Here is a 27,438-nt window from a genome sequence, read left to right on the forward strand (position 1 = left end):
AGGGGGCATGGATAGTCGGAGTCGAGGGTTAAAGCGCCGTGGATAAGAGTTCCCCTGTTCAGTTTTCATATGCCAAGTTAAAACATTTGCCAAATATTATTTGTCAGTCTCCAGCTCTCAACCCTTCTATCTCTCTGGCCGCTCTGAAGAAGGGTCATTGCCCTAAACGTCACCTATTTTACTGACACTGTATTTTCTTGTAAGACCACAGTGTTATTTTGTTTGTTATGTATACTGTTTGATTTTTTTTTAAAGGGAACTCATGCAAGACCTGCAAGGTATGCAGCTCACATTCTTATTCCAAATACAGTAATTTACTGGTGGTTCAGATGTCTTGTGACGCTCCAATTAATTTACCCCTACAATGTGTTTCCCTTGCATGTTCTTTTCTGCTTCAAATACAGCTTATTGACAAAAATATGACAATTTAGTAGATCATTAAATGGTGATCACAAGACATCTGGACCACTACTCGGCACAGTGTTTCCAGTTTGACCACTTCTCTGAGGCGACAATGAAAAGCACGGAATGAGGAACTTGTAAAGGAATTGCGGTCGTCGTGTCACGAGATTGCTGGGTGTCGTTAGTGTAGAAACTGGCACGGTACATTCATCTTAGTCTACATGGATGTTTGAGAGACATTAACAGTGTTTAATAGTTAAGTGTTTTACACTCATTGCCACTGGTGATCCAGCTGGGGTTTCTTCTGTAGAAATGTTCAAGTGCCACAAGGCGTATTTGCATGATTTTACAGGGAAGTATCTCTAAAGCAAAGCTACATAACAGCGATATTCATCGTAAGCTTCGTGCTCCACCATTTTGATACCAAGTTTGTAACGATGCAGCCAAAACAACTGGCAGCATTGGGGCTGATCTCTGGCATCATCTTTTTAAAGTTCATCTCAATGGTAAGTGTGTAATACAGTTTATACCCACTGAGGAGACGCTTTCTGCTCCTCAGTTGCTCCTAATCTCTTTTGTTATCAAACATTGCCTCCCATCATCTCCCCAAGCTTCCGATTACCATTGACATAAATCCGATGGCAAGTGTCGCTATTTCCCTTCTGCTGCCCAAATGGTCTTTTCTCTCTCAACTGCCCGTGATTTTCTCTGTTGCTTTTCAGTGGCGCTCAGACAATGGGAGGTTGCCACTTATATAAATATAAAAAATACACGATGTGAGGTTTTTCATTCTCGTTGGATGCTCCTTCAATTTCGGCTAGCCTGTTTCTTGCCGTTAATGTTTCAGATGTTTTAACTATTTAAGAACTAAATATTTCTATCTTCACTATTGTGTATAATTGCATTACACCTCGCTTTCCCTGTACATATGAATACTCTTAATATGTCGTCCTAACCTTTGGGGCTCCACGACCATCACACTGCAGTGTAAAACATAAAACTTGGGATAACACCAAAAGGCGTACCTTTGGTGTCATCTGGTCCAACACCAATGGAGACTAGGCTCTAAGGTAAGCTGTCTCGGGTGTGGACCAATCAACTTCAAGGACAGTGCATATCATTATCATCATCAGAGTTGTTTCTTTTTGTTTGCATTTTGACTACTTGTGTTGTGGTTATTGCAAACATGATGCCTTGTATAAAGGTGTCAGTTTTGTACCAATTTAAAGGGTAAAAACCTACTACTATATTTTGCCATTGGTAAAGGAGGTCTCATAGTATATATTTTTCTGTTGCGCTCTGAAGCCCTTTGTTGAAACTGGTGCGGCTTAGAAAACGTCAAATAATAATCAACATAGACTAATACCTCGGTAAATGAAGAAAATGCGTTCCATGACGTCACTTCGTTAACAGAAACTTTGTTACCAGAGGTATATATAACAAAGGACGCATTGGGATGCGTTCCAAGACTTCATAGAAGGCAGTACAATAGGATAACATGGCTGCACAGTCGCCTATACTTTGTCTTATTGGTTTTAAAATTATCTTTAAGGTGGACTGCGCTAGCCATAACGAATGTGCCACTTCAATGTCATCTCTCCGGCCTCTACCCTCCTCACGATCTGCATTTTCGTTTCCAAAGAGAGGGATTTATGTTGTACTTTTTGACAATTGTCTCGGCCTCGCTGTGTGCAGCGTTGCACCGCTATCCGAGGAGTTAACCTCGCGTCCAATAAACCCTCGGAGCCAGGATGAACGTCCGACTTCAAACGTCATTTATTGAGTTTAACGAGATAAAAAGACAACGCTTCTTAAAGTCCCAAAATGGACAATTGCGGCTGGCTTCACTGGGACGCGATGTGTGCCGCCATCTTGAATTATGTGTGTAATGGCCGACGCCCGCGTGGTTGAGCGGGAATCTTAAATCGCAACTTCCTGGTCACGTGACCAAAATTAGCATCAAAAACAGGAAATTCCTGTCTACATACGCCCCCCCCCCCCCCATCTGCCGTGAGGCAAAACAACAAGTAAGGCAACTCGCATTCGACCAGGGGTAAACAACTTTTCAATTAAGAAGAGCCATTCTTTTGGTTGTTGTCTTTGACCAAAATAGTTCGAGAGCCGCATCACACGCAGAGCTACTTGTACACAAACATAGCAGGTGACACATTCTGACAAACAAAATATGTGATGGAATAAACTGCGTCTATTTAGTATTTGTCCCCTTTAGATATTCTTTAACAATACTGTACATTTTGTCGTCACCAAGACATTCTATAGTGACGCATTCCCTGACGTATTTAATATATCGCTAATTATCTTACCATTAAATAATGTTTAAGATTTACGCGAGGGGGCAGCCAAAGAGATGCAAGAGAGAAGCCAAAGAGCCGCATGTGGGCCCGGAGCCGCAGGTTGCCGACTCCTGCACTAAATGGACATTTGGATGAATTAATGTGGGGGTAATAAAATATTTTAATCACTGCAAAAAAAACTATCCAATTGTATCAACACGAGGACCTCGAGCAATGGTGGGCCCGAGAGGGAGACTCCCCAAGCTCTTTGCTGATTGGATATTGATAATGTAATCAAACCCCACTCAGTTGAGTTCACAGGGTACAGTTTACCACGTAGGCTTTCGTGATCAATATCATTCATAGTAGAGGTGTTTTGGGTTAGATCACGTAAATGTGTCGTTAAACCCGCCACCACCCAACACAGCCAATTACTGAGGGTTGTCACGTAAACAGAATGTGCCAATTCGTCCCTAGTACAGCACACCCTAGTACAGTGCGTTGGAGAGCCAAGCCACAACATTTACAATCTTAGAACGACGTTTCGCCAGTAATTACAACTAGCTTCATCAGGCGACAGTGACAACCAACTAACCCAAAAAAACCTGTATTATGGATGATATTGGTCGCGAAAGCCTACGTGTTAAACCCATGATCTGAAGTTTAGCTTTTGTCCAGGAAGTTTGAAGGCCCATAGTAATATTTGCTTGGTCAAATCCTGTCGGTGCCATGGGCTGTGATGCTGGGTGCTCTGTTAAAAGGAACTGCATCATTAACATAGTTGAGGTCAGTAAACAGTTGGTCCCCAACAACCGATCATCAATCATTCATCCTATGTGTACCTAATAGAGCCAACTACTGAGTAAAGTTTTTGATAAGGCCCTTCTTATTCTCAGGTGTAGAATACTGTGAGAATGGACCTGCCAATTTTGTACCTAACTGGAACTCCTCCTTCATCAGCCAGTTTCTTAGGTAGTGTTCTTCACTAATTTTCAGAGAGGGGCCACTTTCGCCAATAAGACATCATCAGTGTGAGAGCCGCCACACATTTTAAACCATTGGGTTTGACAGCACTATGATAGGGGAGTGTTTTTAAATCATTTATATTAAGTTCGCTTGCTTGCTTGCGTGCTTGCTTGCTTGCTTACGACCGTGCAAATCTTTCGGTCGTTTTTTAATCCACTTCCCGTGATCCAATCGAGCTGACATTTTGCACACAGACTCGTTGTGCGAGACAATGAATGTTCGTGAATTTTTTTTTCCAAAATTTTACACTGTTTAGGGAAAACAAATTAAATATTTAATTACCAATTGCTTAATACTGGCAGACAATCATCTGACCCATAGGTGGCAGCCATCTCAAGCCAGAGGACGAGAGGACTCTAGCCGCCACGCATATAAAGGATTTATAGTGAAAAACTTTGTTTTTACGGGTTATACTTATTACAAATGTGTATTGTCGGAGGCCGCACATCAGGAGCCCCACTAAAGGCCACCAGGGGCCACTCGTGGCCCGCGGGCCTTCCAATGAAGAACACTGATATAGGGCGATCTGGACTGGCTATCCAGCACAGTCGTAGCACCTGCACGTGTCAAGAGTCCCGAACCTCACCGAATCTCCCCTCGGCATCAGGAGAGGGGAATTACGTCATTCCTACATTAATAAAATGCTCTTATTCTCGATTTCAACGTTAACTGGACAGAGCCCAAATAATTATGGGTTTGATGGTCAAGAGTAAGTATTAACAATAAGTAGTTTTTTTTCAATTCTTACGTTTAACATTTATTTTTCAAGTTGAATATTTTTATTATTTAAGTAATACATTCTTCTATTCGTTTTTCCTTTAGGGTAATATAACGAAATGAGACTGGAAAATGTAGGCATACAGAACAGACAAGACAGTACAATCAAGGCACTATACATAAAACAGACAGTACAAACGATACACAGTGCGAAGCAAACAGTACATTTAGAGTGGAAACAAGGCTTAAGAGGCAAGACAAAAATATATTGAATTGTTGCATACATTTAGCTGTGCCCTGACTCTTGTTCTACTTTAATTTCATGTTAAGGCTGAGCATAATGAATGTGAAGATAAAGGACAATACAGAGCGGCGAACGGGTTTTGCTGCCACCTCTGTCTTCCAGGTAACTGATCAAAGCAGTAACATATTGTGACGGGCAATGCATCTACTGCTCTATAAGTGGTCAACCATTAATTTGTATAACGTGTAGTTTTCATGTAGACAATATACGCGATTGATGATTGTTTCTACAAATAATAAAATTAAGGCAATGCTTGTGTAGTGGGTTCACCGAGAGACACACTTAACTCAGGAGGCAACACGTTTATTCTACAACCACAACGGGGTAACTATGTAAACGTAAACGTAACCACCGGAGATCGAGGAGAAGACGTAGCACGGCGGGTTCCATTTCAGCAGACAGCCGTGATGGGACCCCGGGACCTCCCTTTTATGTCCCCCAGCGTGGCCTGGCTCCGCCCTTGGCCACGCCCCCTTCTGGAACTCACCAGAAGAATCTGGGCCATACACCACGTGTCCCTTCTGTCACCTTTGGCCCACTTTCTTACCCTGTCCGGTCACGTGCCCTTGCCAGCCAATCGGGCTGCTATGTCATCAGATGCCCTCTCTCTGCCAGCCACCAGAACCATGCCCTTTGGAGACCCTTTTCCATTACATAGCACACCCTGCTGTCAGAGAGGGCTACTCACTCCCAGTTCTCTCTATCAGTAACTGGCGCCAGGTGCCGTCGTGACCCATTATATGTCACTACAATTGCAACATAGCATTTCTATAATATACCTGGGAAGGCTAAAGTTGATCACCATCACCAGTGGGCTAGGTTATATTTAATCAACTGGTCAGTACTCAGCTGTGTGTCAATGACCATTTCGAATAATTGGCTGCGAAACATTTTCATATGATAAGCTATCATTTGTGGCCAGGTCGCGTCTGAAAAAGAGCTATATAGCTCAGTGGACCTTACCTGGTAAAAAGCAAAAACATTCTGAAATATCGTTGTTCATTGCTCAAACTAATGATCTTGTGATATGTATTACAGCAGGCCAGAGAGTACCATTAAAAGGCATCATAAATTGATGTTTTGGAATTCATATTATGCTTTGTATAAATAACGTCATCAATTAGAAATGCATCCACATTGAATAACGTGTTTGAAGTAAAAGGATTGAAATGTAATATTTAATCAAACAAAAGTAATTTTCTGACAACATGATTATTTGAACTTGTCCATTTTACAGGAAGCAGGTGGCTTTATGACTGCTTTAACAATGGCGACCAATCTGTATGCACATCTTGCATATCAGGGAAGGACTACATGGACGTTGCAAACCGTGATCTTCAATGCAAAAAGTGCAGCACCTGCAATCTTCTCTGTAAGAGTTCCACATCAGTAGGTTTCATGTGTGTATATACAGTAGGTGTTATTTGAGTGTAGAGATGCATGCAACAAAGGTTAACAAGTCACTCTCAGTGAAATAAACAAACAGGTCAAGTAACTAAATGGATTAGAAAGTTCGTTATATCACCTTGCAATTGGTTAGAAACTGGTCGTGGTGTATGATATATTTTAAAAAGAGGATAAAGGTCTATGCAATCCGAGATTGGTTGAAAGCATGTTGCTTCATAGGCTGCACTTAACATTCCATCTGTGGACGTACCATACATGACGAGGGTCGATCCATGACGAGAAAGGTGGGCTGAGAAAAATCATTTTCAGGTTTTTTCATGGGGTCACAGCACTCCAAGAGGGACGCGCTTTACTCCAAAAGAGGCTGGGGTCGGTGCTTGAATGCAAGGGCAGACAGTGGGCCCCAATCCTCGAGCTGATCTTCCTTTATCTCAACTTGAGCAGGCTGCTATCCATCTTGTTGCTACATATGACGATCGTCTTTCTTCATTCATGAGAAAGGGCCTCCATCTTAAATAACTTAAATAACTTAAATAATTCTAGATTTGTAGTTTTCGTGACTGCAAGGATCCATACTCTTTGTTTTTTTCGGTAAAGTCACGTTGGTAAAAAATATGAATAAATAAAAGTAAATAAAATCATGACGTTTCGGTAGCAACACAAGCAATCATCATCAGGTGTGAAAACCACAGTAAATTTAGTTTTTAACTGAAGTGGGAGAGATGCCGGGGTTAAGGAGGTTATATACGTCAGAGAGGGAGGGAGGGGGGATAGGGAGAGAAGGGGGGGGGCGTTGCGTGGACGTTAGGGACTGGGAACGTGAGACTGGGCGGGGGGGGGAAGTTGGCGGATCTAGAAGCGAGAGGCTGAGGGAGCTGGAGATGCGCGGGGGGGGGGGGGGGGTGAAGCAGCAACAACGACTTCAGCCAAAACCGATGAGGGCACTTAAAGCAAAATAGCAGCACTGCTAAACGCTGGGGATGCAATTAACTCGGTAAAATAGACTAGTACCTGATAAATAAGATGGGACAACTATGAACAGTTACATTTTTACTTGGTTAATAACATCTTTCCAATGATTGCTCAATTTGTATTCATCTTCTCGTTTGAAGTTATGTCTATGTTTGTATATCTGGGTGGCTTCATGAACAAACCTTCGATGGTAGCCAGACGGTTTTCAGAGTACCTTGGTCTCGGAAAAAACAATATCATGAGAGCCCACAGTGTTATAGCAATGATCAACAACGGCGGAGGTATTAGTTCTGCCATTTCGTTTCCCCAATGTAATAGTACCCAGATGCAACTTAGTTCGTAGACACCAGGGTATTGCACGTCAGGAATGGCATAATTTACAGATAGGATTAGATCACAGATTTTATGTACTGTAATGAATCGGACTTGGATCTTGTGTTTGTTTAAGATTTTGGCAATTTTTTGGTAACGCCTGCTGTGTATGGTAACTTAAAGAATATGACTATCACGATATTGAGTTGCTCGGAAGAAGAAGATGGCACAGACAGTTTGAACCTGTACTCCCCGGTCGCACTGCGGGCCAGCAGACCGCAGTCAGGAGGGTGAGGACAAGATTGCGGGTTGGGTTTCACATCAATTGGCTCAAGAAGTTGCAGAAGTTGAAAAGGCACCATAGACAAACGTGGAAATGTATAATAAGTCGGGAATATAAGATGGTCTAAGAAGAAAATTACATACTATTAGAATACTAAAATCTGAAATGAAACCGTAAAAAAGAGGATTAATCAATGCACATGAACCTGGGGAGAGTGAAATCATATGCAGAGATGACATCACTGGAAGATCTAGCAATTCATATTTAAGAGTTGAGATTAATATATCCTGGTTATTTACAACTCGCCTAAAATGTCCACAATTACAGTCAATATGGTCCATGGCAACATCCACTAAGCCACTAACTCCAATACTGGCAGATTACAGGGCAATGTCGCCCGAATAAATTATGTTTCTAGTCTTTTTTTCTCACACACACATCGCCAGGTGATACAAATTGAGTACTATGCAGCATTAAAGAGGAAAGGCCAACATCTATGACTTCTTAAACTGCCATCGCATGAGTCCCTCATCTCATCTCTGATGAACCTCCACAGGTGAGACGAGATGAGATAAACTGACCTCATGTCGCCTCGGTTATAATTCCAACAATTGTCTGGGTTGACCTGCGTTGCGGCATGCATTCTCGAATGCCATGCTACTGGTAAATGTGACTCACTTTTCGATTAGTTTTTCAATTATCATGATCTCCACAGCCATCACAGATAATTTGTGTGTATCATATTGCCATTTGTATGTGGAGTATGCTAAAGTTATGATCACAGTTTTTGAACAATAGTTACTTCGGACATATATTACCAAGACCAACATCAATAATAGAGGTTTTTGGGTTAGATTGCGTCAATATAAATATGTCGTTAAACCCACCACCAACCGACATAGCCAATTATGAAGGTTTCTCATGGTAACAAAACATGCCCGCACCAGTATGTTGGAGAGTAAACTCACAACATTCACATGATCAAAATGGTTTGTATATCAAACAATCAATGCAGTATTGAAATGAAACTAAGTTTCCTTTTGTTCTCTGTCGTGCAGATGAAGATTTTCAACAAGACTGTACTGTCACTAGTAACACTGTGTGTCAGTGTAAGGATGGATACAGTCGGCCTGATCCTTCACAGCCTTGTGAAGTTACATCAAACACAGGTGAGAAATGTCTTCTTTATCTCTAAAGCCTCTGTTACCAACATATGCAAGTAAGAGGCAAAGTTATTATGAAATGCACCAACTTTCAATTCGTAAAGGATTTGCACATCTTGGACGTGATTCAAATCTTGTCAATATTGCTGTTCTGAGTATTTTTTTAAGTACCATACGCAGACAACTTCTTCCTTTTCTATCGTCATTTTATTTTATCCAACACAGCACATTTCACCACCATTCTCCAGCGCGTTCTCCGCTCGCTCGCCGCGCTCACTCTGTTCCTCCCTCTCCCTCTCTGTCCCTCCCGACTCCCCTCTCTGCTTCTCCGTCCCACTCCAGCCGTCACTCTCTCTCGGCTTCACCATCTCACTCCGACTATCTCTCTCGTTCAACTTCTCCGTCTCTACTGCTACCCTATACTTCTTCTTCCACTCCACTGCTACTCTACACTTCTTCTTCTACTCCACTGCTACTCTACACTTCTTCTTCTGCTCCGACCGTCTCCGTCCAGCTCCCAGCACAACTCCCCGTCTCACTCTGACGCTCCCCTATTTATCCCCCTCCTCATTAATTTCCAATCAATTAACCAGCGTCCCTCCCGACGCCCCGCGCCCGTGGCCCCCGCCGCCACCTGCTCCGAACCCAGACTTACTGGCGCCACCTTGGCCTTGACAACAACAACCGGCCAATCACTGCCCTGCATCCCATAATTGCCTAACGGGCCGTCTCCGTCTCCTCCGTTGTCCCTCAGCAACACCAACCTGTCCCGGTACGACCCCACTGTTCCCAGCACGCACGTGTTTACAATTACACCCCTTGGCGCGCGTTAAACTACTACATAAGTGACATGCCACACACATCAGAGAAATGTATACATGTGATACTTCCCTTGCTATACAGGTGTCAAGTCTAAAACAGGTTATTCCCTCACCAAGGACCAAACCGTGATTATTTCAGACATTGGCCACTCCATACAAGAGCATGGCTACTGTTTTCCATTGGAACAATTAGCTGGTAATTACTGAACCAAATGTGTATTTAGAGCAAAGAAGTCTAGAATCAGCTGCTCCCAAAATATATTGGGGATACTGTGGATCGAAACCTAACCAACCATTGAAGGTTGATGAAAAAATGAAACCTTATCCACAAAGTCGCAAACACTAGTTGGAGAGCAGATGTGCTTAAACTACACATTAGTATTATACCTGTTTTATATTTGTACATCTGTAGTAAGTATGTAGGAGGCTTGACGACAGGATCGGAGGCACACTTGTTTATTACACCAACTTGTGCATACACAGTAATTACGGGTCACTGGGCTACAGGGATACACAACAGCTAACCCCGCTAACCTATGCCCAAGTCCTCCACTACGGAGCTAGGGGAGGCTATCTATCCCAGCCCTGGTCAAGCTGGGATCCCGGCACCCTGAGTCTCCAGACCTGCTCGTCGGTCTGGGCTCTCGGGGCCACGCCACCGGCTTGCCCTGGTCGGCCCTTATAAGGACAGCGAGCCAGGGGAGCTCTGGGGCCTATTCTAGCAGGTCTTCCTTCTTCTCTGGTTAAAGCTGAGCTCCGACCTCGAGCCCTCCGGCTCACCACCTTTTATAGGGCTCGGCCCCCGGGAGGGGCCCGTGGGGGATGCAGGTGCGGACGTCGGTGCGAGCACCTCCCCTGTGTACGGCCGTAACCCCGCCCCTTGTGTTTGTTAGCCATCCGTGGCCATGCACAATTACACCTCAACATCCGTGGCCATGCACAATTACACCTCTACATCACCCCCCCCTGTACAGCTCGCAGCCGTCCCCGGCTGCAAAAAATTTAGAATAAAGGTGCATCTCACCCGAAAACCGTGTGTGTGCCTCGCGTAATTTTAACAAGAACAAAGAGAACCATAACAAGAACAACAACAGGAAGAGAAAAAAATAACCCGACGCACCCCCCCGAATAAATACCCCAAAACCGACATATATACACGCACTCCGGACGCCACCCCCCCCACTGTCCGCAAGGCCCCCCAACGGCCGACCTCACAATAGTCTGCGCGTTTTGGCGCGCGTTCTCGCGGCGGGCCCGTCACAAGGGCCCGTCCCGGCACGCTCAGTGGCGGTTGTTGACGATCCGGGTGCAAGAGAGTCTGGCGTCGCTGCCGAGTGACCCCCGACCCCTCCGGGAGGGGTTGGCGGGCGTGGACCCGTCACTCCTGTTGCACCTGGAGACGGAACAGTTGATGTCAGGTTAGGCGAGAGCAGCGACGTCGGGGAGTCGGCGGAACCCTCACACGTTTGGCCATGCGTGTGTGTGTGTGAACCACGGGGCGGCACGATGAACGGTTTCAACCTTGAGGGGTGCACGTACCACCGACGCCTCCCCCATTTGACGCGAACACATTGCGGCCGCAAGACCTGTACGACCTCCACTGGCCCCCGCCACGGCCGTACCAATTTTGACGAGGTTGCCAGCGGCACCTGGGGACAGTGCAACCATGCCCTGTCCCCTGGTTTCCATTTGAACACATGTACCCGCCCCAGCCGAAGCCTCTCGTTCGCCCTCTGGCGGAGTTCAGAATTTTGCACGGCCGCTTCCCGCGCCTCAGACAATTTGCTGATGTTAAATTTAACGTGTTCGGACAAGTTAGACTTCGCCTGGGGCGCCGAGAGCTTCAGCTGGGTCGTTACAGGGGGGTTAGCCTCGCGTCCATACATTAAAAAGAAAGGGGAAAATCCGGTGGCCGCATGGGGAGCCATCCTGTAGGCCTGCAACACACCGGCTATGCGAAGGTCCCAATCTGTCTGGGATACTGACACCTGCTGGGACAGCATAGACGTGATGGTCCGATGCAGCCGTTCCACCATCCCGTCAGTTTGTGGGTGATACGGGGAGGTCCGAATTTTCTCCGTACCCAAGAGGTCGCACACCTCGCGGAGGAGTTTTCCCGAAATATTCTTACCCTGGTCAGTAAGCAGCCGTTCCGGAGCACCCTTGTCGAGGACATAGCCCTGGACAAAGGCCTCCGCGATGGCTGCTGCCGACTGGTTGGCCAGGGGCCAGGCCATAGGCCATCTCGTGAAGTACTCGACCCCTGTCAATAAATACCTATTCCCCCTGGGTGTAGCGGGAAATGGGCCGAGTATGTCTAGAGCAACGAGCTCGTTAACCCGGGAAACCTTTATGGACTGCAGCGGAGGGTTGGACCCCCTAGCAGGTGGCTTCCGCTGCGCGCATTGCGTGCACGACCCCAGGAGATCCCCCACGTCCTTTGCCATGCCCGGCCAGAAGAAATCGAGCTGGAGCGTGGCAAAGGTCTTGTGAACCCCCAAGTGCAGAAGCCGCTCATGAACAGCCCATACCACCTTACCCCTTAATGCTGCAGGCACCACGAGCCGCTGGCGGCGGGTTTTTCCGTCCCAGTGCATTAAAAGACCCTGGAACAACCCCCACGAGTCAACGTTCGCCACTCCCTGACCAACCCCCCCGGCGCGAAGGAGGGAGGTGTTCTCCATTTGGAGGCGTCCCCATTCCGCGACCGACAACCCCAGCAACGAATCCCTCCCTTCTTGCTCGATAGGACCCGAAGCCAAAGGCACATCGGCGGCGGCCACGAGGACCGAATCGGTGGTGACGTTCGGGGGCCTACAACGCCCCGAACCCAAGAGGCAAGCGCACTCCGAAGTGGGTGGCAACCGCGACAGGGCGTCAGCGTTCGTGTGGCAGACGCCCTTACGATATGTGGTGACAAAGTCATAGTCTTGGAGAATCTCCAACCATCGAGATAACTGGCCCGATGGTTGTTGAACCCGCAGGGCGTATTGTAGGGCCGCATGATCTGTACGGACGGTGAAACGCCGACCGTACAGATACGGGCGGTACTGCTGAATGAAATAAACAATTGCCAATAATTCCCGACGGGTAACGCAGTACCGTTGTTCGGCTGGAGACAGTACCCGACTACCGTAAGCCACCACATGCTCTACGCCCCCAATGAGCTGGGACAGCACGCCCCCGATGCCCGTGTTACTTGCATCTGTATCGAGCAAGAAGGGTTGTGAGAAATCGGGGTAATTCAACGGCGGAGCCCCCACCAGGGCATTCCGGAGGGCGCGAAAAGCAGCTTCCTCCTCCGGCCCCCAATGAAACCTGACTCCCTTGGACGTCAAGGCATGCAATGGTTTCGCGATCGTAGCGAAGTCAGCCACAAACCGTCGATAATACGACGCGAACCCAATGAAACTCCTGACCTCTCCCACCGAGGTGGGAGTCGGCCAGGAGCTGACGCATTCCGTTTTGGCGGGATCAGTGGATATCCCCGAGCGCCCAACATTGTGACCCAAATACCGCACCGATTCGCGGAGCAAATGGCACTTCTGCGGTTTAAATTTTAAATTGGCAGCCCGCATTTTGAGAAAAACAGCACGCAACCTCTGGAGGTGTTCCTCGAAGGATTTGCTAAAGACGATGACATCGTCCAAGTAAATTAAACACGAATCCCATTGCAAGCCTGCCAAGACCAGTTCCATTAACCGCTGAAAAGTTGCCGGCGCAGAATGTAAACCCATCGGCAACCGGTTAAATTGGAAGAGACCTTGCGGTGTACGAAAAGCAGTCTTAGGTTTTGATTCGTCATCCAGAGGAAGCTGCCAGAATCCAGATAGTAAATCGAGGGTGGAAAAGAATCGCGCCCCCGCCAAGGCATCGAGCGATTCATCCATTCGAGGAAGCGGGTACGCATCTGCCACAGAAATTTTGTTCAAACGCCGAAAGTCGACACAAAACCGCAGTGAGCCGTCGTGTTTTTTCACCAAAACGATCGGCGCGCCCCACGGGCTGTTGGAAGGGGAAATGATATCGGCGGCTAGCATGTCATCAACAGCCGATTTGACATGATCCTTTTCGGCGGGACTCAACCGAAAGGGATTTTGGCGGATTGGCGCGCTGTCACCCGTGTCAATATGGTGTCGCAGCAATTTAGTACAACCAATATCAAATTTGTGTTGACTAAAAACGTCAGCAAATTCGCTCAGGAGAACTCGCAGCTGCGCGCGCTGCGAGTCGGACAGGTCCACTGATCCCGCGCAAAGCGCATCCAGCCATCCGTCATCACAGTCCGAATGCGGTCGCGACGGAGGATCGGTGGTTACCTGACCCACGAGTGGTTCCTCATAGGGCACCGGCGTTGCGTGTGCAAGCACGGTCCCTTGAGGAACCACGGCCGTTCGCGATCCTACATTAAGGACTGCAATGAAGGGGTCCCCATCCCCTCTCACCATGGTCTGAGCCGCTAGCAAATCGGGTCCATTGACCCCGGCTCGAGATGGTCCCAACAAGACCCCCCGATCCGCAACCCCTTCAGCAAACGGCCGACGCAACCTAAGAGGGACGAGCATCTGAGCCCCCGGAGGTACGCGCACAGTTTTTGTCACGAGCGCCTGCACGGTGGCAAACGCCCGACGCTCCGTGGTGGGGGAAGACAAAAATGTAACACGTCGGCCCGATGGGAGCTCGATGCACCCCTGGTCAATCAGGATACGGATGGGCATTTTGGCCAAGAAATCCGTCCCCAACAGGCACGGAACCGCGAGTGAGGAGGAAACCAAAACAGGCCCGGATAATTTAATGTCTCCAATGCAAATTTTGGCGCGGATTTGCCCAATAATGCCCAGCGAGCCCCCGTTAGCAGCATAGCATGGCACGTCAACAGGGAGCAAGGGACGACTTTGAACGGGAAGGATGTTATAAATCAAATCAGATATAATGGTCGCCGATGCCCCTGTGTCAATTAAAATCCGCACCTCTACCCCATCAATATGACCGACCACAACCGATGATCCCGCCGACGCAGCAACGACACGATGGGCGAGCTCCGACCACTGACCCGGTTGGAGCGCTCGCCGCATTTCAGAACAATCGCGCGCGACGGACGGCGATTTCCGAGCCCTGTTTAGTTGAGCGCGCGAGTGTGTGTCGGATGTGTGCATGGGCCAAACGTGTGAGGTGCCACGACTCGCCGTATTTCTCTGCTGGAGCTTGGGAGGAGACGGCGTGGCGTCCTGACGAGGTGTCGCCCCGCGCTGACAGGGAGCCCGGCATCCTGACGCAACGTGGCCTTGTAGGCCACAGTTGTAGCAGCGTGTGAGCGCCCCAGATGGCCTGGGCTGCTCCTGGCGGCTCGGTCCATTCCGAGCCTGTGGTGCCGCCGATCTCCATTCCCCTCGCCGCTCCACCCCGCAGACCTCCTCCGATGGGAGGGGGGTGGCCGCCATGGCATGGCCGGCCGCCCCCTTGGCCGCCTTTCGACGTAGGGACCGCAAGCCCCCGTGGATGTGGCGCGCGACCAGCAGGGACGACATCTCTGCGTCGTCTTGAGCCAGGACGTTGACGTCCAGCTCATCAGCGAGTAGCAGCAGCTTCTCAGCCACCATGGCATCCACTCCTTCCTCGTCCATCCGTGGAAAAGCAGCCTTCGCCAGGGCCAGGAGAGCCGTCCGGAAGGCCAGGGGCGATTCGTTGGCGCCCCGATGCCGATCGTGGAACAGCTGCCTGCAGTCCGAAGGCGGCCCATAGACGGCTGACAGCAGCTGCAGCGCCAGGTGCAGAGTGGCGCGCTTTTCCTTAGGCGCCGAGGTGAGGGTAGCCAGGGCGTCGTTGTCCAGCATCGCCGGCAGCGCGCGTAGAGCCTCGGCGTCCGACCAGTTCGCCATCTCTTGATGAGCGATGAACCGCCTCTTGAAGCCGCCCCAGTCTCCGTCCGCGCCCACGAATTCTTTGAGAGGCGGCAGACGCTGCTGTAACGCGACGTCCGTGGCTGCAGATCGCTCTCCGTCGCTCCCAGCAGATGATACAGTGTGGGCGGGCTGCGAGCATGGCATCGCCGGTCGCTCTGATGTTGACGTGCTGGCCGGTGTTGATGATGTCACGGCTTGTGCTTGGCGCTCAGCAGTCACCTGACGCGGGCCGGCCCCGCCCTCTGCTCGCACTGTAGTGATGGCGGGAAATTTAACCGCGAGCCGCGTCGGGGTGGCGGGAAACGTTGCCGCGCGTCGGCTGCTGTCGCCGTCCCGCGCAGCCCCTCCAGCCCCCAGCCGCGTGATCTCCTCCAACGCGGCGGCCGCGGCGTAGAGCAACTCCGCCAGGCGGGAGTGAGCCAGCCGGAGTCCTTCGGCCGACGCATCCCCTCCTTCCTGTCGTAGCAGCGCGGGCGTACTCGGCCCTGGCTGCTCCGATCCGACCCCGGCCATCTCTGGTGGTGATTCGGCCGTGGCGTCTTCTATCTCCGACTCCCTGGTACGTGTCGTCCCTCGTGTGTCCATCGTTGAACGTTTTACTTCTGACGCCAGATGTAGTAAGTATGTAGGAGGCTTGACGACAGGATCGGAGGCACACTTGTTTATTACACCAACTTGTGCATACACAGTACCTGCTCCGAACCCAGACTTACTGGCGCCACCTTGGCCTTGACAACAACAACCGGCCAATCACTGCCCTGCATCCCATAATTGCCTAACGGGCCGTCTCCGTCTCCTCCGTTGTCCCCCAGCAACACCAACCTGTCCCGGTACGACCCCACTGTTCCCAGCACGCACGTGTTTACAATTACACCCCTTGGCGCGCGTTAAACTACTACATAAGTGACATGCCACACACATCAGAGAAATGTATACATGTGATACTTCCCTTGCTATACAGGTGTCAAGTCTAAAACAGGTTATTCCCTCACCAAGGACCAAACCGTGATTATTTCAGACATTGGCCACTCCATACAAGAGCATGGCTACTGTTTTCCATTGGAACAATTAGCTGGTAATTACTGAACCAAATGTGTATTTAGAGCAAAGAAGTCTAGAATCAGCTGCTCCCAAAATATATTGGGGATACTGTGGATCGAAACCTAACCAACCATTGAAGGTTGATGAAAAAATGAAACCTTATCCACAAAGTCGCAAACACTAGTTGGAGAGCAGATGTGCTTAAACTACACATTAGTATTATACCTGTTTTATATTTGTACATCTGTAGTAAGTATGTAGGAGGCTTGACGACAGGATCGGAGGCACACTTGTTTATTACACCAACTTGTGCATACACAGTAATTACGGGTCACTGGGCTACAGGGATACACAACAGCTAACCCCGCTAACCTATGCCCAAGTCCTCCACTACGGAGCTAGGGGAGGCTATCTATCCCAGCCCTGGTCAAGCTGGGATCCCGGCACCCTGAGTCTCCAGACCTGCTCGTCGGTTTGGGCTCTCGGGGCCACGCCACCGGCTTGCCCTGGTCGGCCCTTTAAGGACAGCGAGCCAGGGGAGCTCTGGGGCCTATTCTAGCAGGTCTTCCTTCTTCTCTGGTTAAAGCTGAGCTCCGACCTCGAGCCCTCCGGCTCACCACCTTTTATAGGGCTCGGCCCCCGGGAGGGGCCCGTGGGGGATGCAGGTGCGGACGTCGGTGCGAGCACCTCCCCTGTGTACGGCCGTAACCCCGCCCCTTGTGTTTGTTAGCCATCCGTGGCCATGCACAATTACACCTCAACATCCGTGGCCATGCACAATTACACCTCTACACATCCGAGCCATGCGGGGGCCATGCCATGCCAGCATGGTGCTTCTTTGGAGGCATGAGTTGCTTTACCACTGCACAAGCTGAACCATGCCATCGTTGTCACATGCAATTCTAGATATAAAGACACCGAGTTGTGCTGACTGATCTCACACTAGTTGTGAAACACACGAGTGTACTTTACTGCAGAATACTCTGCTCCTCGTTGGGCTGAGAGTTACCACACCAACAAACATCTTAAACATCACAAATGAGTATCGTCACCAGCAAAATAAAGTTAACTCTATTACTCTGGCTCTCTGTTATAGAAGATGTCTCATAAAACCAGTCTTCTTTTATATGGCATTTTTGGGGATTGCAACAGATTACAAATTTATGTCGAGATTTCATATCCATTCGACTACTTCAGGAGTAGTCACGTGGATTTGTTTCAGATTGCCATTGAATTATCTGATTAGGCAGTCCTTCACGGTCTGAGATGTCGCACCACAGTCACAAACTGTTTGTTTCATTTCTCAATCCACTTATCTTAGTGAGGGTCGCGGCATGTTGATTAGGGCAGACTCTAGCTCTTTCTGGGGAATTCCCAGGCATTCCCAGGCCAGCCGAGCCACATAGTCCCACCAGCGTGTCCTGGGCAGGCCCCAGGATCTCCGCCCAGTGATTGTAACCCTGCCATAGGATCGTAACCTGATCGTGGTTTGTGTGTTCCGATGACCCTCAGCGCTATGTCGCCTGTAGTCTTGTACTCCTCATCCTCCCCCCAATGGAATTTTTGCCCCTTAGTTGTCAAGGCATGGAGAGGTTTCGTAATGGACGCAAACCCGGTGACAAAACAGCGACAAAACGGCGATAGTATGACACGAAGCCGATGAAACTGCACACCTCCCTCGCCGAGGTGGGGGTCGGCCATGTTCGGACACACGCAGTTTTCTCCGGGTCTGTTATGATACCCGCTTCGCTAACTGTGTGGCCCAGATATCGAACTGATTTCTGGAGGAGGTGACATTTCTGCAGCTTAAATTTCAGGTCGGCCACATGTATTTTAAGGAAACAGCCCGCAGGCGATCCACATGTTCATCGTACAACCAAAAACGATAACATCGTCCAAGTATACCAGGCACAAATCCCACTGGAGGCCCGCTAAGACCAGATCCATTAACTGCTGGAACGTGGCTGGCGCAGAGTGGAGCCCCATAGGGAGCCAGTTAAACTCAAACAACCCTTGCGGCATCCGAAAGGCCATCTTGGGTTTTGAAGCCTCATCAAGTGGCAGCTGCCAAAACCCCGATAGAAGGTCAAGGGTAGAAAAGAACCATGCCCCCGCTAATGCATCTGCGACAGCAACCTTAAAGTTTGCGGAAATCAACACAAAACCGCAAGTTGCCGTCGTGCTTCTTGACATGCACAATCGGAGCACCCCAAGAACTGGTGGATGGTGAGATAATGTCCGCGACCATCATCTCATCAACCGCCATCTGAACATGTTCCTTTTCGGCCGGACTCAGTCAATATGGTGGCTCAAGAGAGACATGCGGCCAATGTCAAATTTACTCTTACAAAAAATATCAGAAAATTCACGTTAGAGTGCTATCAGCTTCCCCATTTGTCCCACAGACAAATTGCCACACTCAGCACAAAGTTTGTCGATCCAACTTTCATCCGCATCACAGGGTTGGCATGAACACTGACCCTGACACTCCCGACGACGTCCCTCTCCGGACGCGCCGGTGACGCATGAGCTAGCATGGTACCCTCCTGAATAACCGTTGTGTCCGACCCGGCATTAAGAACCTGAATGAAAGGTTCCTGGTTCTGGGACACCAACGTCTGAGCCGCCACAAGCGACATCCCGCGACCGAGTTTATTAGAGGGCCCTAACATGATACGGTCCCCCGCAGTACACAAATCAAGCGGTTTCCGCAACTGGAGGGGTACTAACATTTGCATGCTGGGCGGAATCCGCACCGTTTGGGACGCAAGTGCCTGCATTGTGGTGTTAGTGGCACACGTACGGGTGGGAGACGGAAGGAATACCATACGTCGTCCCGATGGCAGTTCCAAACAGCCCTGATCAACACAAATCTTCAGGGGAATTTTTCCTAGAAAATCGGTCCCGAGCAAACAGGGGACGGCTAGGGCCGTGGAAACCAGAACATGACCCGACAATTTAACATCAGCGATATGCAATTCGGCTGTTATCCGACCGATAATGCCCAGCAATCCGCCGTTGGCGGCAAAACACAGAGCATCCACAGGCTCCGAAACGCGACACCAGGGGGGTAAAAAATGATAAATGAGTTCATAAATGATGGTCGAGGATGTGCTGGTGTCAACGAGCCTACGAATCTTTACCCCCTCAATAAATCCGAGCATGGCCGATGATCCCACGGCTGCCGCTACCACCCGATGAGCCAGCTCCGACCACTGATTTGGTCGGAGCGGGCGAGCGTCACGAACGCGTACCGACTCCCCCCGTACCCACGCACGACCCCGATGCAAATTGAGCTCGGCGAGGATCGTGGACGCCGCCTGGAGAAGCTTTGCGAGACAAACATGTGCGTCTCTGACGAGCGCCTCCATCGATGGCGAGGTGTCGCGTGCCTTGACAGCACTCTGCTCCACCGGCAGCACCTCCGCTCCCTCCTCGGGGGCCGTGGGCGGAATCAGCTCCTCGTCGTCATCGTCTGACGCCCTGGTACGAACTATGTGATGTGTGGATATGACTATCTACTGCTAGCTATAAAATAGCAAGTTAGCCACTTCCGCCACCAGTTGTGGTGTGTACAACTGAGTCGCTGCTGCTGACTTAGGAGCAACACGTTTATTTGTACCAACATAACATACACCTAGGGTGGTGACCACCCGACTAACCACGCTAACACATTAACACATGAGTGCTATGCTATCCCGGTCTGGACCACGAGCTTGGTCCGGGACCGCATGGTTGGAGGCTTCTTCAAGGCTTGACGTGGATCTTGCAATACTGCAACACGAAGAACCCTGGGCCCGTCTCAGGGACCCCATTATATCTGCCCGAGCTGGGGCTGGCTCCGCCTCTGGTCCCGCCCACGTTCGAGATCTTTCTCGCCCTTACCTGAAGGCTCTAGAAATCTCTTCCCGGATCACGTGACCACCCTTTGGCCCCCTCCGCCTGGGGCCCCCCTCCGGTATTGTCCGGTCATGTGTTCACAGGTCAGCCAGAGTGTCATCACCCAAGGTAACCCATGCTGGGCTGACATCCTCTCGCTCCTTCAAGCGGGAGCCCGCACCGCACGCTGCGTGTGGTGCCACCACGCTAACCAGCGCTCCCCCAAGCCCCCACTAGGGTTGGTACTACACCCCATGTCTGGGGTGTATGCGATGACGATGCATCGTCCGCCGTGGCCTTGCAGGCCCGGCTCCATACAGTGACATTCCCAGTCACTACAAATGTATACCCCATGCGCAAATGGTTGCAGGTGGATAGTTTGAGGGTGCTACTCTTCCAACTTGTCTTTTGCAGTCCAGTAAATCCATGCAATTTCTCATAACAGCTCAACGCAGGTAAAATATTCCGAATATTATGGCCACATACTTATTAATTAAATTACTTGACCTTACCATCTGAAATTGAAAAATCAAATACGGTGTTTTTTGCACTGCAAGCCACCACTCCCAAGATCCCATTGGAGTTAAAATCACGTTCATCTGCATTGTATATTTTTGCAGCTCGGTGCACAATTGTAAAAATCTGTTTTCGTAAATATTTATTGTGTAATCAACAAACGAAACCAACATTTTCATATACAGTACAGATGTACAGCCCTGTTGTCAATCCACTGCTGGATGAGGTCCTGCAATTTTGATATCAGGGCTCTACGACAGATTCGACCAATATTGAGTTGTGACATAGCCATTATGGTGGCGTGTTGCATAGTATGGACAGGGCTCGATTATTGCAACTCACTACTCTACGAAACGTCTCGCAAAAACATTCCCAAGCTGCAGCATGTACACATTTTTTTGGCATGTGTTGTGACGGTTAATGCAAGATCTGATCATGTCCGTCCGGTGCTCGTCATGTCCGTCCGGTGCTCGCTGAGCTGCATTGGCTTCCGGTTGCCAAACGAATACATTATAAGATTGCACTATTACATGCAAAGTGCTTGCCACAAATGAACCACAATGCCTTGCTGATCTCAAGGAGCATAAAGCATCACACAAACTCTGGTCATCATCGCAGTGACTTTTGGCTAGCCATCGAACAAAGATGGTTACTGCATTGTGCATTTTCAGATGCACTTCTGTGGCCGTCTGGAACGCTCTTCCTTTCGATATTAGGAAGCCACTGGATCTATGCACGTTTAGATCGAGAATGAAAACTTATTTCTTTAGAAGTGCTTTTTGTGCTAAGTTAGTTGCCCTTCCCGCGCAACTCCGATTAGCACGGTTGGGTATGTACAGTGTGAAAGAACTTCAACATACATTTATACATATGGATTATGGATGTTATTTTACAAAATTGTACCAATTTGATTAGTGGAGGTTGCTGAAGAGGGGTTGCATATATACACGGGACAACAACGAATATTGCTATGTTGTCCCCTATTGCCCATCACAGCATGTTAAAATTAATATATACTTTGATCCATCAGGCTTCATTGTGCAAATTTACTTTATTAAGCAGATCCCTACAGCAAAGCACATTTAGTGTGCCACTGACCAGTCGTCACGATGTTTGTGGAAAGCTCTTGCCTACAACATCTCGCTGCCTGGAATTTGTTGAATTGGCCACACTGCTGATGAGACTCTGAAAGTATAAACCATCCCCAAGTTTCGGGGATGCTCCCAAGTGTAAATTGGTTTATGCACTGATGTAACATTATTTCAGAGGGTGATAATCAGTCTTAGCAATGAATTGTATATGTCAATAAATATGAATGCTGAATGTTTGTCCTCTGCCATTTGCTACCTGCAGAAAAACACATTACAATTCCTTTTGTAATTGGGACCCTCATTCTTTTGGTGGTGGTGGTGGTGGTGGTGGTGGCCGTATTGATTTATCGGAAGAAGAAATGCTTATATCCCTTTGGTAAGAAACATTACATCATTTTATGTAATTTGCATTGTTTAATAATGAGACCAATGCTTCATGAGTGGCCCATCCGTGATTCATGAGACAACTAATAAGGGCTGTAGATTAATTGGAAGATTTTCCAAAGCGCATCACAAAAAGCTTGAAGGAAAATGGGCAATGTCCAAGATAAGACTCTGCAGTACTCCTGCTTATTACAATGTTAATGCGCAGCATTTGGATAATGCAAAATATTCACTTAAGTTTCTAGTCAGCAATTATGAATATGATGCATCTCAATATAGACACCACTATGTATATATAATAATTGTATTGTGTTGATTTGTTTAAATGTTTTCTTTGTTCGTGCTGCACACTACTCTTCAACGTAACTAACGTCAACAAAATGTCACCAAACATCTACTTAAATATTTCAAAGACACAAAAACACCCCACAATTATACATGCTTTATGCCCACGCCAAACTTACCAAATCATTAGGACCTTCAGAACCTCAGAAAGTCTAGATTAAGATCCTGGAACCCACTGTGAGATCGAGCATAAGGTCTCAAAGTGCCCTCATTCAACTTGAGTCCCGGGAGTGAGTCACCTACAACACTGCAAAAGTCCCTAACCAGCACAGAATCACTGAGTTCATGGAAGAAACTATCAAATACAATTTGCCCTACAAACAATGGGCTGTATTTATCTGAATCAGAACATCGCATTGCAGATGTGGCTATATTATGCACTGAAAATTTAAGAATAGCACACAGTGTGATAGCAGACACAACCTCAAACCTTGGAGCACATAGTCTGGCACTACCTGCTTTTAAAATTAACTTGTAGAATTTCAGATAATCATCAAGCTCTTCCAGCAACCGTTCACTGGTTCAGCAACCTCGACATAAATTTAGCTGATCAGCTTCCATCTGTACGAAAAAAAATGTGTTATTCTACAATATTAATGTGCATTGATCCTGTCATCCAAGTAATACACTGTTTAACTGCATGCCTATACAGGTCACCATAAGTCTATGGGGATTACCTGTGAGCAGATAACAGTTACTGATATTTTCGTGCACACAAACATCAGGATGTACAAGAACAATGTGCATGCATAATGTACTTGATTACCATATGAATAATCCAACCAGCAATGGATACCCATTATAATGTATATGCATTCCAGGGGCTCCCAAGTGAAGACATCAAATCTATTTCTCTATTTAAGAACGAAACAGGAGGATATCTCCACAAATCTGGCTGTCACCTGATGAAGCTAGTTGCCATTATTGGCGAAACGTCGTACTCAGATTGTAAATGTTGTGGATTTACTCTAAAACACCCCGATGTGCTGCACTCGTAACGAATTGGCATGTTTTGTTTACGTAACAAACTTTACTAATTGGCTGTGTCGGGTGGTGGCGGGTATAACGACGCATTTATATTTATGCGATCTAATCCAAAAAAGATTTGATATGGATCCATACATCTGCTTCACATTTAGGACCAGAATTCCATCTTCATGAAACAGCTGACACACATTACCTTGGAGATTTTCCACATTGCTAATAATGGTGCATTTAAACACAAAATCTAACTTAAATAAATGTTAGTCAAGATATCAGAAACAGTATGTTTTAGTCGGAAAATTTGGTTGCTAATTAGAGATTGCATCATGCACAACAGATGAATTAATAAAAAAAAATATTGCTGTACAATTGTTTCAGTGGACATCTAATGACTGATAACACCATCCTATAATCTCACACCTGTACCGTCACTATGATCACGTGCCTTGCAATCGTTTTTACTCTACGTTTTGAAGTTTACTACGAACAGAGCTGGTTCACTTTTAGACACACTCCCATAATACCATAGTCATAACAGCATTCAGCATACATTGTGCTCCCAGGATCATCATTAGCAATGCTTTCAGTAGATGCTACTGAGTTGACGTGTCATGTTATCTTCTTGTACGGGAACAGATGATTCTGGCAAAGTGACAGAGACTGTGCCCCTTCTTCTTTTGGAAGTGCCCAAGGCTGTCCTTAAGGTAAGTCAAGCAGCGTCTGCTGGGGCCTGGCTCCCATGACATTGCATCACAGGAACTCATGTACTCTTGTGGAGCCTTCCACTGTCTAATTGTGGTGTGTAGACTCTCCCAGAACTATCTTACACCTACTTTTGGTGTGGTGGTGTGGCGTTGTGGGTTGTGGTTTGTGGTGGTGATTTGGTAGGGTCTTAGAATGGTTAGCCCAAGCTGGCCGAAGTATTTCCCATCATGTTTTTCAAGACTTCCCTGGGACTCTGCTGGTGCTGGGAATCTCTGTTGTCTGAATGTTGCCCGATTGTACTGGCTGTGGTCACTGTTTGTCATGTTTCTCTGCCATGGATCTTTTGTATAATTTTATATCTCTTTTCCTTACTCTCTCTTTTGCTCTATTTTCACTGTTTTGCATTTCACTGCATTTTAAGTTGCTTTGAGATGCTGTGACATTGAAGCTATGAATACAGATCATCCTCAACCAATAGCACAATAGGAATGTATTGCCAATCGCAATATATTTTCCAATGTCTTAAAAACTACATTTACTCATACAATAAAAGTAATCGGCATGATCTATTTACAATCGATTGACCAAAACCTCCCATGTCACCCATTCAATCGCAGCTATAGCTGGAATGATGAATCGATTTAATTGATCCATTAACTATAATTTGTAATTGACGACGTTGTTGTGGTCAATTACTCTCGCCATTTAAAACTGGCAACTGCCCCACTTAATGCCTCCCAAAGATAACAACCCAGTATACATTCAATGTTGAGCCAACGTTGACATGTGGATGGACCGTTAGACCAATGTTCCACCCTTACTGTAAATTTCCATACAAGCTCCACTCTGTGACGCATCTGATGATGCAATGTACATCAACAAGCTCCTACGCCACTTCCCATTCAACAGCAAATATGGGACCAGAGGTGAGATGTTTCCAACTTTTATTTGAGTAAGCCAATTCAACAGATAATCAATCCAATAACTGGCAGAGTACTCCGAAACAAATACAATATATTTCACAAAATAACTGGATATCTTAGATTTCGATTTAAAGCTTTCGTGACTGCAGGGATTCATCTTCTTGGTTCTTTCGGTAAAGTCACGTAGAAGGGAAGTAATAAAATAATAAAAATAAAACGTAATAAAATATTATTTTATTACTTCCCTTCTACGTGACTTTACCGAAAGAACCAAGAAGATGGATATCTTAGCTCTAATCAGAACCACTATAAGCATGCATATTGCTGAAGATACATACGTTCAAACAGTATTGGCACTGGAGAACTGAAAACTATCAAAGGAAGATGTATAGTAAGCAGTGAAACTGTAAAATTATACCTTTTGAAAGTCAGTTGTCACCTTTATAACAATTGTGGGATCCTAGACAAATAAAGCTCAATGCCTTAGTAGTCCTAAACCATTAGAGGAAATTCCAGATAGCAATGGCAGGGCCATTTATCCCTTTTCAGAAATGTAAGTGTTGCAATAATACGCACCCAATATCTAACTCCTTATTTTAGCAACTCTGGAGGAAGGATGTCAAATAATGCAAGAGTAAAATCTACAACCATAGAAATATAATGAAACAATTCCCCTTGTGGCTTCTTTCCCGTGTGGACAGGAAGCACGAATGCTCATCGAGAAGAGAATGAAATCCAGTAATGCTGAAGTTTGGCGGCAGTTCCATGAGTTGCTGCCAGAAGTGTATAAATCCATCTCTGAAAACACCTTCTATTTCTTGTACGAGATGGATAAAAAATACAACATTCCCATACGGGTGTACTGGAATGTTTATGAAATTACTGACATCTCAGCACGTGCAAGCTATTTACTCAATTATTTTATTCATGAGGGTGAGAAAGAGTGCCAGGGGCTTCTAGAGATGATCCTTGCAGGACAGAACAAGCAAACGCAGCTGCAGACCCTACTTGACTCTGCCGGTATGTGGGATCTGATGAGTAACTGGGCCTCACTGTGGGACTTTTCTTAGTTAATCATGGATATCACTACTAAAAGAGATGTTGCTGCTAGGTATCGTTTAAGTATGCATTACAGCTAAAATAAGTATTAAATAATAGTTTTTTTTAATCTAAAAACTGAGGTAATTGTATTGTTAAGTACAAACATTAAGTAATTGTTTAAATTGCAATAATTTAACAATATCATCCATGCTTCCATCTCATTTTGTTTGACTTAAAACCAGGCCTTATATATCTTGGATCGATAAACTGAACTCTGGTTGTGAATGTCTGTTGACATGTTTCACTGGTTTCTTTGCAGTTAAATGCTCCCCAACTCTTAATCGGAACACGGCACATAAAGAACTTAACATCTCAGATGATGGCAAGACAGCGGAATGGCTCAAGAGAACTCCAGATAAACCTGATCACCCAGATCGGTTCAAATACTGGTCACAGGTGCTGTCCACTGAGAGTTTCTCTGAAGGATGCCACTTCTGGGTGGTGAATGTGGGGAACGTGGAAAACCTTCGTGTAGGTGTTTCTTACCAGAGTATTCTACGGAAAGAACCAGACAGTGCATGCCTGATGGGATTTAACAGCAGGTCCTGGTGTTTATGGAAACACGCTAACAAATACAAGGCCTGGCACGACCAGCATAGCACGGAGCTCGAAGTGGGTGAACATCCTCGCAGAATCGGTGTTGGCTTGGACTATGATAAACGGGTTCTGTCATTTTACAACGCTGACAACAATGAGCATCTACACACATTTTATGCTCACTTCTTTGAACCCCTGCATGTGGCTCTGTGGGTGTGGCGTGGGGTCCTCACTATTGAGCATGTTAACAGTAACTAAACATGATAATTGGTTCTTTACCCTTCTATCTGGCAACAAAACTGACACCTTTTTGCAAGGAGTCATGTTT

General features: G+C 47.3%; 1 protein-coding gene across 1 annotated transcript; it reads left to right on the forward strand.

Annotated features, from left to right (window-relative positions):
- The first annotated feature begins 570 nt into the window (after positions 1-570).
- On the forward strand, positions 571-27,018 carry LOC133359012 (tumor necrosis factor receptor superfamily member 6-like). Its single transcript, XM_061577385.1, has 7 exons — positions 571-908; positions 4,770-4,845; positions 5,981-6,115; positions 8,776-8,886; positions 22,394-22,507; positions 24,481-24,548; positions 26,833-27,018. Exons 1-7 carry the CDS (start codon positions 840-842, stop codon positions 27,016-27,018), a joined length of 759 nt encoding a protein of 252 aa, XP_061433369.1. The 5' UTR covers positions 571-839.
- The last annotated feature ends 420 nt before the right edge of the window (positions 27,019-27,438 follow it).

Source organism: Lethenteron reissneri, chromosome 64 (assembly GCF_015708825.2).
Source record: "Lethenteron reissneri isolate LAM-NWPU_2019-01 chromosome 64, ASM1570882v1, whole genome shotgun sequence".
Taxonomy (NCBI): domain Eukaryota; kingdom Metazoa; phylum Chordata; class Hyperoartia; order Petromyzontiformes; family Petromyzontidae; genus Lethenteron; species Lethenteron reissneri.